This window comes from Pavona decussata, unplaced genomic scaffold (genome assembly GCF_977016875.1).
Source record: "Pavona decussata unplaced genomic scaffold, jaPavDecu1.1 SCAFFOLD_377, whole genome shotgun sequence".
In the NCBI taxonomy this organism is placed as follows: Eukaryota; Metazoa; Cnidaria; class Anthozoa; order Scleractinia; family Agariciidae; genus Pavona; species Pavona decussata.
In genome coordinates this window covers 288,744-304,928 of record NW_028145752.1, presented here as the reverse complement: position 1 = coordinate 304,928, position 16,185 = coordinate 288,744, and the positions used below count along the sequence as shown (strand labels likewise).

Below are 16,185 nucleotides of genomic sequence, written 5' to 3'. Positions count from 1 at the left end.
AGCACTCTGGGATATATAACACAGACAATGTAAATTTTTTAGGCGAACATTATAAACCTAGGCGGATATTATATATCTTTCTGGTCCATCCAGGTTGATGTCCTAGCATGACTGTATGCTTGAGCACTCTGGGATATATAACACAGACAATGTAAATTTTTTAGGCGAACATTATAAACCTAGGCGGTTGTTATATATCTTTCTGGTCCATCCAGGTTGATGTCCTAGCATGACTGTATGCTTGAGCACGCTGGGATATATAACACAGACAATGCAAATTTTTTAGGCGAACATTATAAACCTAGGCGGTTGTGATATATCTTTCTGGTCCATCCAGGTTGATGTCCTAGCATGACTGTATGCTTGAGCACTCTGGGATATATAACACAGACAATGCAAATTTTTTAGGCGAACATTATAAACCTAGGCGGTTGTTATATATCTTTCTGGTCCATCCAGGTTGATGTCCTAGCATGACTGTATGCTTGAGCACTCTGGGATATATAACACAGACAATGCAAATTTTTTAGGCGAACATTATAAACCTAGGCGGTTGTTATATATCTTTCTGGTCCATCCAGGTTGATGTCCTAGCATGACTGTATGCTTGAGCACTCTGGGATATATAACACAGACAATGTAAATTTTTTAGGCGAACATTATAAACCTAGGCGGATATTATATATCTTTCTGGTCCATCCAGGTTGATGTCCTAGCATGACTGTATGCTTGAGCACTCTGGGATATATAACACAGACAATGCAAATTTTTTAGGCGAACATTATAAACCTAGGCGGTTGTTATATATCTTTCTGGTCCATCCAGGTTGATGTCCTAGCATGACTGTATGCTTGAGCACTCTGGGATATATAACACAGACAATGTAAATTTTTTAGGCGAACATTATAAACCTAGGCGGATATTATATATCTTTCTGGTCCATCCAGGTTGATGTCCTAGCATGACTGTATGCTTGAGCACTCTGGGATATATAACACAGACAATGTAAATTTTTTAGGCGAACATTATAAACCTAGGCGGTTGTTATATATCTTTCTGGTCCATCCAGGTTGATGTCCTAGCATGACTGTATGCTTGAGCACTCTGGGATATATAACACAGACAATGTAAATTTTTTAGGCAAACATTATAAACCTAGGCGGTTGTTATATATCTTTCTGGTCCATCCAGGTTGATGTCCCAGCATGACTGTATGCTTGAGCACTCTGGGATATATAACACAGACAATGTAAATTTTTTAGGCGAACATTATAAACCTAGGCGGATATTATATATCTTTCTGGTCCATCCAGGTTGATGTCCTAGCATGACTGTATGCTTGAGCACTCTGGGATATATAACACAGACAATGCAAATTTTTTAGGCGAACATTATAAACCTAGGCGGTTGTTATATATCTTTCTGGTCCATCCAGGTTGATGTCCTAGCATGACTGTATGCTTGAGCACTCTGGGATATATAACACAGACAATGTAAATTTTTTAGGCGAACATTATAAACCTAGGCGGATATTATATATCTTTCTGGTCCATCCAGGTTGATGTCCTAGCATGACTGTATGCTTGAGCACTCTGGGATATATAACACAGACAATGCAAATTTTTTAGGCGAACATTATAAACCTAGGCGGTTGTTATATATCTTTCTGGTCCATCCAGGTTGATGTCCTAGCATGACTGTATGCTTGAGCACTCTGGGATATATAACACAGACAATGTAAATTTTTTAGGCGAACATTATAAACCTAGGCGGATATTATATATCTTTCTGGTCCATCCAGGTTGATGTCCTAGCATGACTGTATGCTTGAGCACTCTGGGATAGATAACACAGACAATGCAAATTTTTTAGGCGAACATTATAAACCTAGGCGGATATTATATATCTTTCTGGTTCATCCAGGTTGATGTCCTAGCATGACTGTATGCTTGAGCACTCTGGGATATATAACACAGACAATGCAAATTTTTTAGGCGAACATTATAAACCTAGGCGGATATTATATATCTTTCTGGTCCATCCAGGTTGATGTCCTAGCATGACTGTATGCTTGAGCACTCTGGGATATATAACACAGACAATGCAAATTTTTTAGGCGAACATTATAAACCTAGGCGGTTGTTATATATCTTTCTGGTCCATCCAGGTTGATGTCCTAGCATGACTGTATGCTTGAGCACTCTGGGATATATAACACAGACAATGTAAATTTTTTAGGCGAACATTATAAACCTAGGCGGATATTATATATCTTTCTGGTCCATCCAGGTTGATGTCCTAGCATGACTGTATGCTTGAGCACTCTGGGATAGATAACACAGACAATGCAAATTTTTTAGGCGAACATTATAAACCTAGGCGGATATTATATATCTTTCTGGTTCATCCAGGTTGATGTCCTAGCATGACTGTATGCTTGAGCACTCTGGGATATATAACACAGACAATGCAAATTTTTTAGGCGAACATTATAAACCTAGGCGGTTGTTATATATCTTTCTGGTCCATCCAGGTTGATGTCCTAGCATGACTGTATGCTTGAGCACTCTGGGATATATAACACAGACAATGTAAATTTTTTAGGCGAACATTATAAACCTAGGCGGATATTATATATCTTTCTGGTCCATCCAGGTTGATGTCCTAGCATGACTGTATGCTTGAGCACTCTGGGATAGATAACACAGACAATGCAAATTTTTTAGGCGAACATTATAAACCTAGGCGGATATTATATATCTTTCTGGTTCATCCAGGTTGATGTCCTAGCATGACTGTATGCTTGAGCACTCTGGGATATATAACACAGACAATGCAAATTTTTTAGGCGAACATTATAAACCTAGGCGGTTGTTATATATCTTTCTGGTCCATCCAGGTTGATGTCCTAGCATGACTGTATGCTTGAGCACTCTGGGATATATAACACAGACAATGTAAATTTTTTAGGCGAACATTATAAACCTAGGCGGTTGTTATATATCTTTCTGGTCCATCCAGGTTGATGTCCTAGCATGACTGTATGCTTGAGCACTCTGGGATATATAACACAGACAATGTAAATTTTTTAGGCGAACGTTATAAACCTAGGCGGATATTATATATCTTTCTGGTCCATCCAGGTTGATGTCCTAGCATGACTGTATGCTTGAGCACTCTGGGATATATAACACAGACAATGCAAATTTTTTAGGCGAACATAATTTATAAACCTAGGCGGTTGTTATATATCTTTCTGGTCCATCCAGGTTGATGTCCTAGCATGACTGTATGCTTGAGCACTCTGGGATATATAACACAGACAATGTAAATTTTTTAGGCGAACGTTATAAACCTAGGCGGATATTATATATCTTTCTGGTCCATCCAGGTTGATGTCCTAGCATGACTGTATGCTTGAGCACTCTGGGATAGATAACACAGACAATGCAAATTTTTTAGGCGAACATTATAAACCTAGGCGGATATTATATATCTTTCTGGTCCATCCAGGTTTTTGTCCTAGCATGACTGTATGCTTGAGCACTCTGGGATATATAACACAGACAATGCAAATTTTTTAGGCGAACATAATTTATAAACCTAGGCGGTTGTTATATATCTTTCTGGTCCATCCAGGTTGATGTCCTAGCATGACTGTATGCTTGAGCACTCTGGGATATATAACACAGACAATGTAAATGTAAAGAAACTTAGTGTATTTGTCAATGAATTTGTCATTAAGGAAGCGACAATGCTGTAGGGTGAAAAAAAGTGAGATGGTCAAATGCCCCGGGGGAATTGGGTGGAAGGCTAATGCCCGACCCACCGGGATGGACTGTGTGGGAAAATGCCCCGCTATTGCCGGGGGGGGGGGGGATGGGCACAGCTGGAATTGACTGATGCATAAACAATAAATCCCAACCCACAAGCGATGGGTGTGGGATCATCTGGTCTCTAAACGCGTTAACTGGTGGTCTTATTTTACGTCCCCACCCCCTCCCCCTTCTGTAGCTATTAAATAAACGACGTACTTTTCTTAGACTTCTTACGTATTTCTTTTTCTTGTCCCTGAGTACCACAAATGTCCAGAGATGCACCTCACCCCGAATTTGGGTACTTCACATTAGACAGACCTTCTTGTCAGTTTTCATATTATATCGTATTAAAAACTGAATCATTGTATAGATGCAATTCGAGTGATTTGATTGGCTTAGCGGCCATGATATACACGAGAAATGGCGACCATTAAATTGTCTGCTTGTTATTCTTGCACAGTGAAATCAGTAAGATCTAGCAATATTTCTTGATTTTTTTAAATAAAACAATTATTCCATTTGCGCTTGTTGGATATGAGATGATTTTTAAATAATAGCCAACTCGGCGCTACGCGCCTCGTTGGCTATCTATCATCTCATATCCAGCGCGCGCTCTTGGAATAATTGTTAAATGTTTGACAGAATTATTTGCGTTTTAGTAAGAATTTACGGTAGGGGACATCTTGTGATGTCAGACATTTAATGCATCTCATTGGCGTTCATTTGTGGACATCACTTCACAAATGTCAAAGAACACCTCAAGAATTCAGAAAAATGCAAAGATTGTGAAACGGCATGCGTATGGCTCAAAGGGTCTGTTGTGACTTATTTAAGCATAAAAATTCGAATACAAACAGGCGCGAATTCAATGTCTGGATCCACCACGTACATTAATACGATAAACAAGACGTGGAAGAGGCTCAACATTTTTTACGATTACCACAAAAAACCAAACTTCTGCTAAGGAAAGGGATATTAGAAAACTTAGAGGGTATAACGTCTAGTCAATTTATTTGATAGCCGAAAGCTCATGTTTTTAATCTTTTTAACCAGAGAACGTTTCTTAATCCAATATGTCTTATCCTTGTTACAGCTCTATTTTTACTAGTATATTTTAGCTTATTTTGTTTGGTAGCCTTTTCTAGTACTTGTGTGAGCCCAAGGTTAACGCACGCGTGCCGATTTATTGGGCCGAATTTTGTTTGGCCGATTTAGCATGAGTTGATTTACACATAACGATTTATCACATCAAGAAAGTGAATAAGTGGACGAAATCGACCCGATTGATAAAACTTGATCGCAATGGAACTGCTTGTATAAACCTTGCTAAATATGAAATCTGTCAAAGAGCAGCAGAATTTATAAATCGAGCAGATCTTAAGCCCGCGCTATATCAGTAAAAAAAAAAAAAGAAAGCTCAGGCCGACAATTTGCAGTGTGCATACGAATAAGCCAACTAATCGGATCGATTTACATTCCTTTGCTGAAACATTTTCCGTATCTCCAAGGATCTCCAAGTTAGTCAGGGTTCCCAGTGTTAACGACATATTTGCCTCCTTCTATTCCTGTGTGGCGGGCGATTAAAGTCACGATTCCGTTTTTCATTACGTATTAATCTGAATTTCTGCGAAAAGATTCCACTACTGAACTGTTGCGTGCCCCGAAACAGACTGTAGTAAAACATGTCATGCGGGATCCGTTTGCAGACACGTCATATCTCGAAAGAAATTTAATTAAAAGCTTGCAAAAAAGAACTTTTAGGCGCAAAGATTATAACACTTTCGCGTTAAAATTAACGCCGCAAGCGAGACAGAAGAAATGCCAGAATGGATTCTATTACATTGGAATGGTCCGAGTTATTTGACGTCCCGTGGAGAAACCAGGCAAATTGCCTGGTATCTCCAAGGGGTGCCGAAGTTTTATTTTCGTTGCTAAGAACCTCTGGCTCGTTATGTTGATGGAGGCAATAACTTTAACTCCATTCAAATAGTAAATTTGCTCCATAAACACTTTACTAATGTCAGCTCGAATTTCGTCAAAAAAGGTTCTTACATTTGTGCATTCTCCATGACCTTCGGGAACAACATTTGGTAATTTCGCAGTATTGCTCTACAACTATGGGAGTCCTTTCAAAAACAAGTTGGTCTGCCCTTTGTTCCTCGTTTGACAGCGGGTCAAATTATCTAAAAACTGACTTTATCTTTTCTACGCCCTCTTGCCGGCGGTAGGTTTTGCTAGTATCTATTGGAAATCAATGGCATTAGCGGTCATCTTTAGGGCCCGATTACATGAGCCGGGCTGGCTCGGTTTGCCAGGCTGGCTCGGTTTGCCGGGATGACTTCTAGCCCTGTATTATATGAGGCGAGCCAGCCCGGGGCGAACTCAGTTTTGGCGCGGACTTTGGCGGCAATTTTAAATAGATGTTTTCAAAATGGAGGCTACAACTAGAAAGCGTCGGCTGATTTTGATAAGCTTAATGCAGAACTTTGCTGCATTATTTTCTGTATTTATGCAGTTCCAAGGGCTAATGTACCTTTACATGCTATATAGAAAGAGGAATATAGATTTGGTGGTGGCCCACTTTGCTCGGAAGAGAAATTTATTCCTGAGGAAATGCAAGGACTTAAAACTTCGACGGCTCCGTCGCAAGCAACGTTCAACATGGTTCAACAACGGAAGAACTGATCAGTGGTGGAAGAATATGTTTACCGGGGTATCACCAGAAGAAGACTGGAAAAGAAATTTTAGAATGACCCGGCAAGAATTCGACGACCTTTGCGAACAACTACGACCCCACATCAGTCCAAACCCGAAATCGCCAAATCGCCGCGCTTTAACCGTGGAGAAAAAAGTAGCGGTAGCCCTGTATTACCTAAAAGACACGGGGTCTATGTGGATGACCGCAAATACATTTGGCATTCACCAGTGCACTGTTTCGAAAGTTGTTTTTGAAGTCTGTGAAGCAATTACAACTCATTTAGGACCAGAGTACATTCATTTACCACGAACTGCAGAGGAGATGCAGAGAAAGGTATCTGAATTCGAGTTAAGGTTTGGTATGATACAGGCATTTGGATGCATTGATGGCACCCATGTTCCTATCAAGACACCATCCACTGACTCACATGACTACTTCTGCTATAAGCAGTATTACTCACTTAATGTGCAAGCAGTATGTGATTATCGTGGGAGGTTTATAGATGTTGATTGCAGATGGCCAGGTTGTGTCCATGATGCGAAGGTGTTTTCTAACTCAACTATAAATCACAACATGAGGAATAGAAAGTTACCTCAGACATTCAACACTTTAATCCCTGACCACGACAAAGTTCCTAATTATATCATAGGGGACCCAGCATATCCGCTTACACCTTACTGTATGAAAGAATTCGACCACTGCACAACCAACGCCCAAGTTTTGTTTAATAACTTGCTGAGGTCTGCTCGTAACCAAATAGAATGTGCTTTTGGGCGACTGAAAGCACGCTGGTCAATTCTTACAAGGAAGATGGACTTTAATGTAGAGCAGGTCCCCACTGTGATTTATGCCTGCTTTGTACTTCACAACTTTTGCGAGTCCCATGGTTGTAGCCTTGATGAAGATGCCGTCAAAGCACAGATGCGTCGAAATCAAATTGAAGAAGAGAAGTACAAAAGCATTCCTGACCCTGTTTATTCCTGTGCCTCTGGTGAAGGTGTTGTGGTGAGAGAAACTCTCACTTCGTATATTGATATATTAAACAAATGCACAATCACTGGTTAGCTTGCAATCGTCTACTTATAACCTGACAAATTGACAACAGGTTACACTGTTGCTATGGTAACCTAATATATTATAACGTGTTCACTAATGATTTGGCATTTGATCGATACCATCCATTTAAAGCATAAGTGTTGGGGAAACCTCTGAGCCATCTTGATTTTAGTCATGTTGTGTAACTTAAACATAAATTTACTCTTTAGAAAAGATTGTCATTGTACCCTGTGAAGCCCTCAATGGGGTATGGAAGGGGGGTATACAAATGTTAAAAATTTGGCCTAATGTCAGTTGTCACTAAAATTTTGGGCCATTTGTCAGTTATCATTTAATTGGCTGTTAATAATATTATTAACTCCAAAGCTTAGTTATAAATTTGGGATCATGTTATGGATGTTAGGGTCAAATTTAAAATGATTAACTTGAGGTATTAGTAGAATTTATCAATTAATGTCATATTACACTCTAGTGTGCTGCTGTTAATCACGTGCCTGAGGATTCTGTATGAGAACACAAATTAGTAGCCAAAAAAGGTCGAAAAAGGTTCTTTACAACTGGTTTGAAGAATAGCAAGGCCCACCAAGCTTTTTTTCAGTTGTCAGTAAAACCGTGTACAAATGTCAGTTGTCAGTAAAAATTTTGGCCATTTGTCAGTTGTCAGTTAACCCCATCCAGACCCTCACTCAACTGAGACTGACATTGTCTTATACTTGGTGTAAATGAATAAAGTACAAAATTGTGCAATTAGTAGTTATCATTAAGAAATATCATATAGTTCAATTTGATTTTATGCACCAGTCATTTGTTACACTGGCTTAATTTTGTAAGAATAAAACAATGTGTTATCTTACACCTGGAGAAAAAGCTGTATTTTCCCAGATTTGAGGTTTGGTATAAATAATATTGGAACTTGCACCCTAATCAACCAATTACTTTTCTACTTCTGTCACATTACTGCAGTTTTGCATATCATCACATTACTTTTCAGTGATGACATCAGACAAGGAAAGGAATTCAATGGAATTTCAAAGCAACCCAAACAGTAAACTTTATTTATTATTCTAATTCTGAACAACTGTTTCCTTAAGGGGAACATCTGGGTGAATGCTATGTTTTCGATACATTTTGGCCATTTTTTATTGTTATCTCTTTAAATTTAACCCGGTCCAAAAATTTTGCAGACAAATATATATTTCAGAATATATTTTTTTCTTATGTTCGTAAAGGTGGTAAATTGAAGAAAATTTGAGATTTAAAGAAAATTGAAAATTAGATGGATGCCAAAAGAGTCTGCTTACTTGTGTTTTGTGGTCAGCAGACTAACTGGTAGTGTGTTAAATTTTTATCCCTACATTAAACCGCACTGCCCCCTTAAAGAGGTTTGACATCTCTAAACAATGTTACCCAGTAACAACAACAAATTTAAAGTCTCCAGGGCTGTCATTAAGGCCCATAACCTATAACACTTGTTACAGGTGAGTATGCAAGATGCATCCTTGATGTTACAGGTGACCTTAACTGTTGTAGGTTAATTTGCTCTCAAGTAACTTTCTTAGGGGTGTGTAGTTCAGTGAGGCAAGTGACTCAAACCTTAATGGCCGCCCTGGTGACCATAGCTAACAGATACATACTTTGTCCATTAGACAACATCCTTTCAATAATCACCAAAAATATGCCATTATTGTTAATATAAACTTCCTATCAAAATCACTAGTAAGAGTGGTATTTAAAACAGTTGTTTAAGATTTGAACTGGAGGCAACTTGACTCTTATCATGACACCTACATTCTACTGACCACACGATTAGTAAAGTTACACCTGCAATACCATGTTCAGTCAAGCATAAATATTAACTTTCTTGTCATCATTTTAGAATTGTTTTCTTGAATAATAGCTTGTAAATTGGATAGAGGATGAATGTCTGTCTAAAGAATCTGTTAAATGAGCAGGCAAAATGCAAAATTTAAGGATAAATATATATGGCTACAAGGTAAAATTCATTCAGGACAGCTTTAATTTAATCATTTCATGGTCAAGGAATGGTGATCATCTTAAAGGAATCAAGTCACCTCCAGTTTAAATCTCAAACAACTGTTTTACCACTCACTTGTTTTTCAATTTTGATGGTAATGTAATTTCAACATTTAAACAAATAACTTATTCAAGCCATCACAAGGTAAAATAATCATTTCCCTCTTCATGAATGTGTGAATGATGACTAGATTGACCCATGTAGCCTTCTCGTGACCTCACATCAAATTGCTGGCTGAAAGTGGGTTGTTGCATGGTGGGCATGCTTGTGAAAGCTTGTGTGCCCCGTTGAGGTGCCATGAGCGCAGATGACAACAGATCAAAGGAGCGACTCATGCTTTGAGCTATGGACATCATAGAAGAACTCACAGCTTGCATTGACTCTGCAAAAACTTGATTGGACTGTAACAGGGTGTCAGCAAGTTCTTTTCTGGAATTGTTGTCCTCTCGTGCCTCATCAATCAAAATTTGATCTCGCTTCGCTGACGATAACTGTCGCTCCATGTGTCTGCGTTTATTATCGATCAAATGCACAACTGGGCCTGATGCCTTCGATTTTGTTGGCCGTTTTTGTTGACTTGTAGACTGCTCGCCTGATGTTATGATAAGTTGGTTGTCCTGTGCAAGGTATTGTAATGTGATCTTAAGGATCACGTGTGGAGTAAAAGTACTGTAATAAAGCTCTTGAAGTTGAAGCTTGTGGATGTGTATTTTCTCGTACTCATAACATGGTACCAGGATCTCTTTAAAAGAAACCTCTCTGACTCCCAACTCCGACATGGAACGTATCAAACCTCCCTCAGAATTGGATATTGATAGTCTCAATCTCGCAGATGTGTGGAAGGAATGGAAGGAAGCGTGGGAATTGTATCGGATATCGAGTGGCCTTCACGAAAAGGACGATGCCATACAGATAGCAACTATCCAAAGTATTCTCGGGATCAAAGCAAGACGGGTGCTCAAAACCCTACCAAACATTCCCGTAAATATCACGGAAAGGACTGTTGCAGGTATTTTAACGGCGCTTGAAACGTATTGTGTTCCTCGTAAGAACACAACCTACGAACGATACGTCTTCAGAATGACCATTCAAGAAGATCGCTCGTTTGACATATTTGTTACAGATCTCAGAAGAAAAGCTGAATACTGCGATTTCGGGGCGATTAAGGATTCTCTGATACGAGATCAGATTGTGGTGGGCATAAATTATCCCAAACTACGAGAGCGGCTGCTACGCGAGACGGATTTGACACTCGAGAAAGCCATGAAATTATGCAGAATTACGGAACAATCTCAGGAACACTCGAAAATCTTCATCTCACCAGCCACTCAGACGGGTAACATCGACGCTGTAAGGAAGACAGAGCCACCGGCGGACACAACAAAATCTAAAAACGAAGACTCGCGTAGAATAATGAAATGCAAATTCTGTGCAGCGTCTCATGACAGGGGAAATTGTCCGGCCTATGGAGCCACGTGTCACAACTGCAATGGAAGAAATCACTATGCTCGGTGCTGCTTCAAATCGAAGAATGGCACGGAAGAAAGAAGAGTTCGTCACGTGGAAGTAGAGGAGAAGGGAAACAATGAACTGCTGGAGGGTCTGTACATCGAGGAAATTCAAGGTAGTACTAGAAGGAACATTCAGTCAGATCTACTTGTTAATGACATTCCCGTAAGTTTTAAACTTGACACAGGTGCAGAATGTAATGTAATTTCCTTAGGTCTGGCTAATGAGTTGAATGCTCAGGTACACCCAACAAACATGCTACTTAAGTCGTTTGGAGGGAACCAACTAGATACTGTGGGCAAATGCCTTCTTGACACGAAGGTAAAGGAGGCTAAGGTTTCAACACCCTTGGAGTTTTATGTACTCCGAGATAATGTCCGACCCCTCCTTGGTTTAGAATCATGTTTAGACCTAGAGCTTATCACCTTGAACAACAAAGTAGAACAAATAGGTCTCAGTGTTGATGAAGTTCAGGAAAAATTCACCCTTTTGGATGAATTTCAGGACGTTTTCAAAGGTTTAGGATGTGTTGAGGGAGAGTATAACATTAAATTGAAGCCTAATAGTCACGCTACTATTCAACCACAACGGAATGTACCATTAAGACTGATAGATAAACTCGAAGGAACCCTCAATGATCTTGAAAGAAAAGGTATTATTGCCAAAGTAGAATGTCCAGTTACCTGGGTTAGCAATTTAGTAATCGTTGAAAAAGCAAACAAAACTCTAAGATTGTGTTTAGACCCACCAGGTTTGAATGAAGCCATTGAAAAGGAGGATTTCAAACCGCCAAGTTTTGAAACAATTTCAAGTACTCTGAATGGTTGCAAAGTTTTCTCAGTTGTTGACATGTCAAATTGTTACTGGCACCAAAAACTTTCAGAAGAATCCTCATTTCTCTGTGTATTCAATTCCCCTTTTGGCCGATACCGATTTAAGAGAATGCCATTCGGTATTTCATGCGCAAGTGAAGTGGCCCAGAAAATGGTTGAAAAACATTTTGGTGATATTTCGGGTGCATTACCAATTTTCGATGATATCATCATTGGAGGTAGAGATGAACAAGAACATGACTTGATTTTACGCAAGGTGTTGACAAGGGCACGAGAACGAAATATTAAATTTAACCGAGACAAAATCCAATTTCGAGTAAACAAAGTCAAGTACATGGGTGAAGTTGTTAGTGAACTGGGATTTTCACCCGACCCAGACAAAATTTCTGCTATTTACAACATGCCCACCCCATCATGCAAGCAAGATCTGCAAAGGTTATTGGGCATGATCAACTATCTTGCCAAGTATATTCCTAACATGTCTGAATTAACTGCGCCATTGCGATCCTTACTTAAGTCTGATGTGCCATGGGCGTGGTTTCCAGAGCACGATACAGCTCTTACTAAACTCAAGTCGGTCCTGAGTAGTGCTCCAGTCCTGCGATTTTATGACACAAGTTTACCTACTACACTCCAAGTTGATGCCAGTAAAAACGGCCTAGGAGCATGTTTATTGCAACAGAATCAACCAGTAGCATATGCCTCACGTGCCATGTCAAGTTCAGAAATCAATTACGCCCAAATTGAGAAAGAGCTATTGGCAATCGTTTATGGGTGTGAGAGATTTAACATGTATACATATGGGGCAGAAATTGAAGTACTCTCTGATCATAAGCCGCTAGAAAGTATTTTCAAAAAGCCTCTTTTCAAGGTTCCCCCTCGCTTGCAAAGAATGAGACTTCGTTTGCAAAAGTATAATCTTAAAGTGAGATATGTTCCAGGGAAGTTTCTTTATATTGCAGATACCCTGTCAAGAGCATTTGATCAGTCGAATGTTCCCACTGATGATAATATGCATCATGACATGGAGCACTTTATTCATAGTGTAATTCTCGATCTCCCAATTTCGGATGTGAAATTGATGGAATTACGAGAACTTAATCACAATGATCCTACTATGCAAATGTTAAACAGGTATGCCATGGAAGGTTGGCCCCAACACAAACGTGATGTACCTCCTTCTCTAAAGCCTTTCTGGAATGTCAGGAATGACATTCATGTCACAGATGGCATCCTTCTCAAGGACAACAGGCTTATCATTCCATTTGCATGGAGACAAGATATACTCAAGAAATTGCACATAAGTCACTGCGGCATTGAGAAAACCAAAGCTAATGCGCGAACAACGGTATTCTGGCCTAGCATGAATAAGCATATTGAAGACATGATATCTTGTTGTGAAAAATGTTTGAAATATCAAAGTAAGCAGACCAAAGAACCCATGCAAACTCGAGAGATCCCAGTATTACCCTGGCAAATCGTTGCATCAGATGTATTAGAACACAAAAATCAAAACTACCTTGTGGTCATTGATTATTATTCAAAGTATATTGAGACCATTAGGGTCAATGGCAAAACCAGCAGTGATATCATCCGGTGCCTGAATGAAATTTTTTCGAGACATGGTTATCCACAAACTCTTATTGCGGATAACATGCCCTACAACTCCAGAGAAATGAGGAAATATGCTATGCAATATGGCATTAACATTATAACAACCAGTCCCACATATAGTCAGGCAAACGGTCTTGCAGAGAAGGCGGTTCACATTGTTAAAAATTTACTGAGAAAGGAGTGCAATTTGAATGAAGGTCTAATGGAATACCGTAACACGCCAATAAGCAATTTTCCTTATTCGCCTAACCAAATGTTATTCAGTAGGCAAATCCGAACAAGAGTTCCTGTTCACCCCTCAGTCCTAGTACCACAGGTCTGTCATGACATTCCAGAATTACTAGAAACGACAAGCTAAATACAAAGAATTCTATGATCGCCAAGGCTCCAAACAATTGCCCCAACTCAAGGAAGGGGATAGTGTAAGGTTCAAGAAGCCAAGTGACAAGCATTTGTCACGTGCTGTAGTTACAGAAAAACTTGAGACACCCAGATCGTTTATAGTTACTGATGAAACAGGTAGAGAGTATCGAAGAAATAGGCGTCATATTCATCTTACTCAGGAACCACTTGTTACTATAGTAAATGATGATTTCATTGATGAGTCACAGCCTGTAACTATGGAGTCCAGTGTAAACTCTCCAAGTGTAACTAGAGAATCAGATGCTAACCTGGAACCATACCCACCCGATACTGATGCCTCCTCGGCTCCGCGTCGCTCTACTCGGGTTAGATCTGTTCCAGTTTGGCATAAGGATTATGTTATGTAATATAGTTGTATTGTAGATTCATTTACAGTTGAGTTGTTAACTTCTTTTTCCAGTTTTCACTTGTATCAGCATGATCTCATTATGACAGCTAAATAGCTTAAGAAGGGGGATGTTATGATAAGTTGGTTGTCCTGTGCAAGGTATTGTAATGTGATCTTAAGGATCACGTGTGGAGTAAAAGTACTGTAATAAAGCTCTTGAAGTTGAAGCTTGTGGATGTGTATTTTCTCGTACTCATAACACCTGAAGAGGTGTTTCTCTCTTCTGACAACTGATCAGCTCCAACTGATGTGTCAGTGGTGGTGTCACTCCCACTTCCTCCATCAGGCTGCATGCCCTGTCCTTCACTTGATTCAATACCAAATGACAAAGGTTCTGTTGATGGCGATCCCCCCCATATCTGCACCATTGTGTCATAGAACTCCATCACCAACTTCCCAGAACCACTTCTAGATCCTGCTGTTACAGCATTACTGAAACGTTGTCGCAATTCCTTTATCTTTTCCATTACCCTGGAATAACCTTTCTTGATCATAGCTTTTTCGTTCTTTATTATATTAAGCAGCTCTTCTTTCTCCGATTCCTCAATTTCCTCCGGAATGGGAGAAGTGGTTTCTGGCCCAAAGAAGCTTACATCGATAGCGTAGTACTTTCTCGCCATGGCATCTCTTACGGCTTCATACTGTTTGGTTTTATCAGCATTAAAGTCCACGTTGCGATATTCCATATTACTTTTAAACTGACCAAGCGAACGAAGAAGGTCGTCAATCATTCCATTCGTCCACTTAAATTTTGCAGTCGTAGTGGAATCCCTCGTGGTTCTTGCCGCCATGTTTACAGGGAACACGGACCTCAGTGAGCATGCGTAATGTATGCACGCTGTCATCTTGGTGATTCAGTTAGCCGGGCTGGCTCGGCAAGCGCGATTACATGGAAAATTTTCAGCCCGGTTAGCCGGGATCCCGGCAACGCGATACCGGGATCTCGGCAAACCGGGCTGAGAATTTTTCATGTAATCGCGAAGTTAAATTTTCGTGTGTTTAACCGATGTGTCGAGATCCCGGCAAACCGAGCCAGCCCGGCTAACCGGGCCATCCCGGCTCATGTAATCAGGCCCTTTAAAATGTTTTTTTTTTTTTTAATTAGCTTTTCCAAAAAATTGTTAAAAAAGAAAAGCTGGGAGAGGTTCCCTTGCATCAGCTCTGCAAGGAGTTGGTCAATATATTAATCCATCCGTAAATATGTCACTTTCCTTTAAAAGGGTGAATTGATATTTCATTTGAGGTTGCACTCAGTCGTACCATTAGCTGCGCATTTTCTTCAATAGGTGTATAGATATCACACCTCCCTAGACGGTATGCTGACGACACGCAGCTCTATCTCTCTTTCTACGGAGATGACATCGGTAATTAGATATAACTACCATCGTTGATATATATTAAGAGTTGGATGTTGGCAGATAAGCCCTCCTTGTATGGTTCCTACCTAAATCTTGCCATACTTTGCAGTACTACTTGCATTGAATTTGTACTGGCCGCCCATCAGAATACGGATTTATTTTAAAATACTCTTAACAACTTTTAGCGTTTTACATGCACCTGCCTACCAATCAGACGACATTTCAGTTACCAAGTCGTCTCGCTACAACCTTCGCAGCACTGAGTAATGAAATCTTACTCTTCCTTTGGTCATTCGGTCTATCCAAGTTTCTCTTCCATTAAAGTTAAAATTAAGACATTTTTTTTTAATTTGGGAAAGTTGATGTTTACACTGTAAAGCACTTTATAACATTTTATGGTTAATGCGCTACATAAGTATTTTATTTATTATTTACAGATATTACGGCGTGGTG

At 39.7% G+C, this 16,185-nt stretch overlaps 1 protein-coding gene across 1 annotated transcript; it reads right to left on the bottom strand.

Annotated features, from left to right (window-relative positions):
- Positions 1-8,670: 8,670 nt before the first annotated feature.
- Positions 8,671-15,361, bottom strand: LOC146452173 (uncharacterized). Its single transcript, XM_085098145.1, has 2 exons — positions 14,577-15,361; positions 8,671-10,199 (listed from the first exon to the last, which is right to left on the bottom strand). Exons 1-2 carry the CDS (start codon positions 15,217-15,219, stop codon positions 9,745-9,747), a joined length of 1,098 nt encoding a protein of 365 aa, XP_084954271.1. The 5' UTR covers positions 15,220-15,361; the 3' UTR covers positions 8,671-9,744.
- Positions 15,362-16,185: the final 824 nt, after the last annotated feature.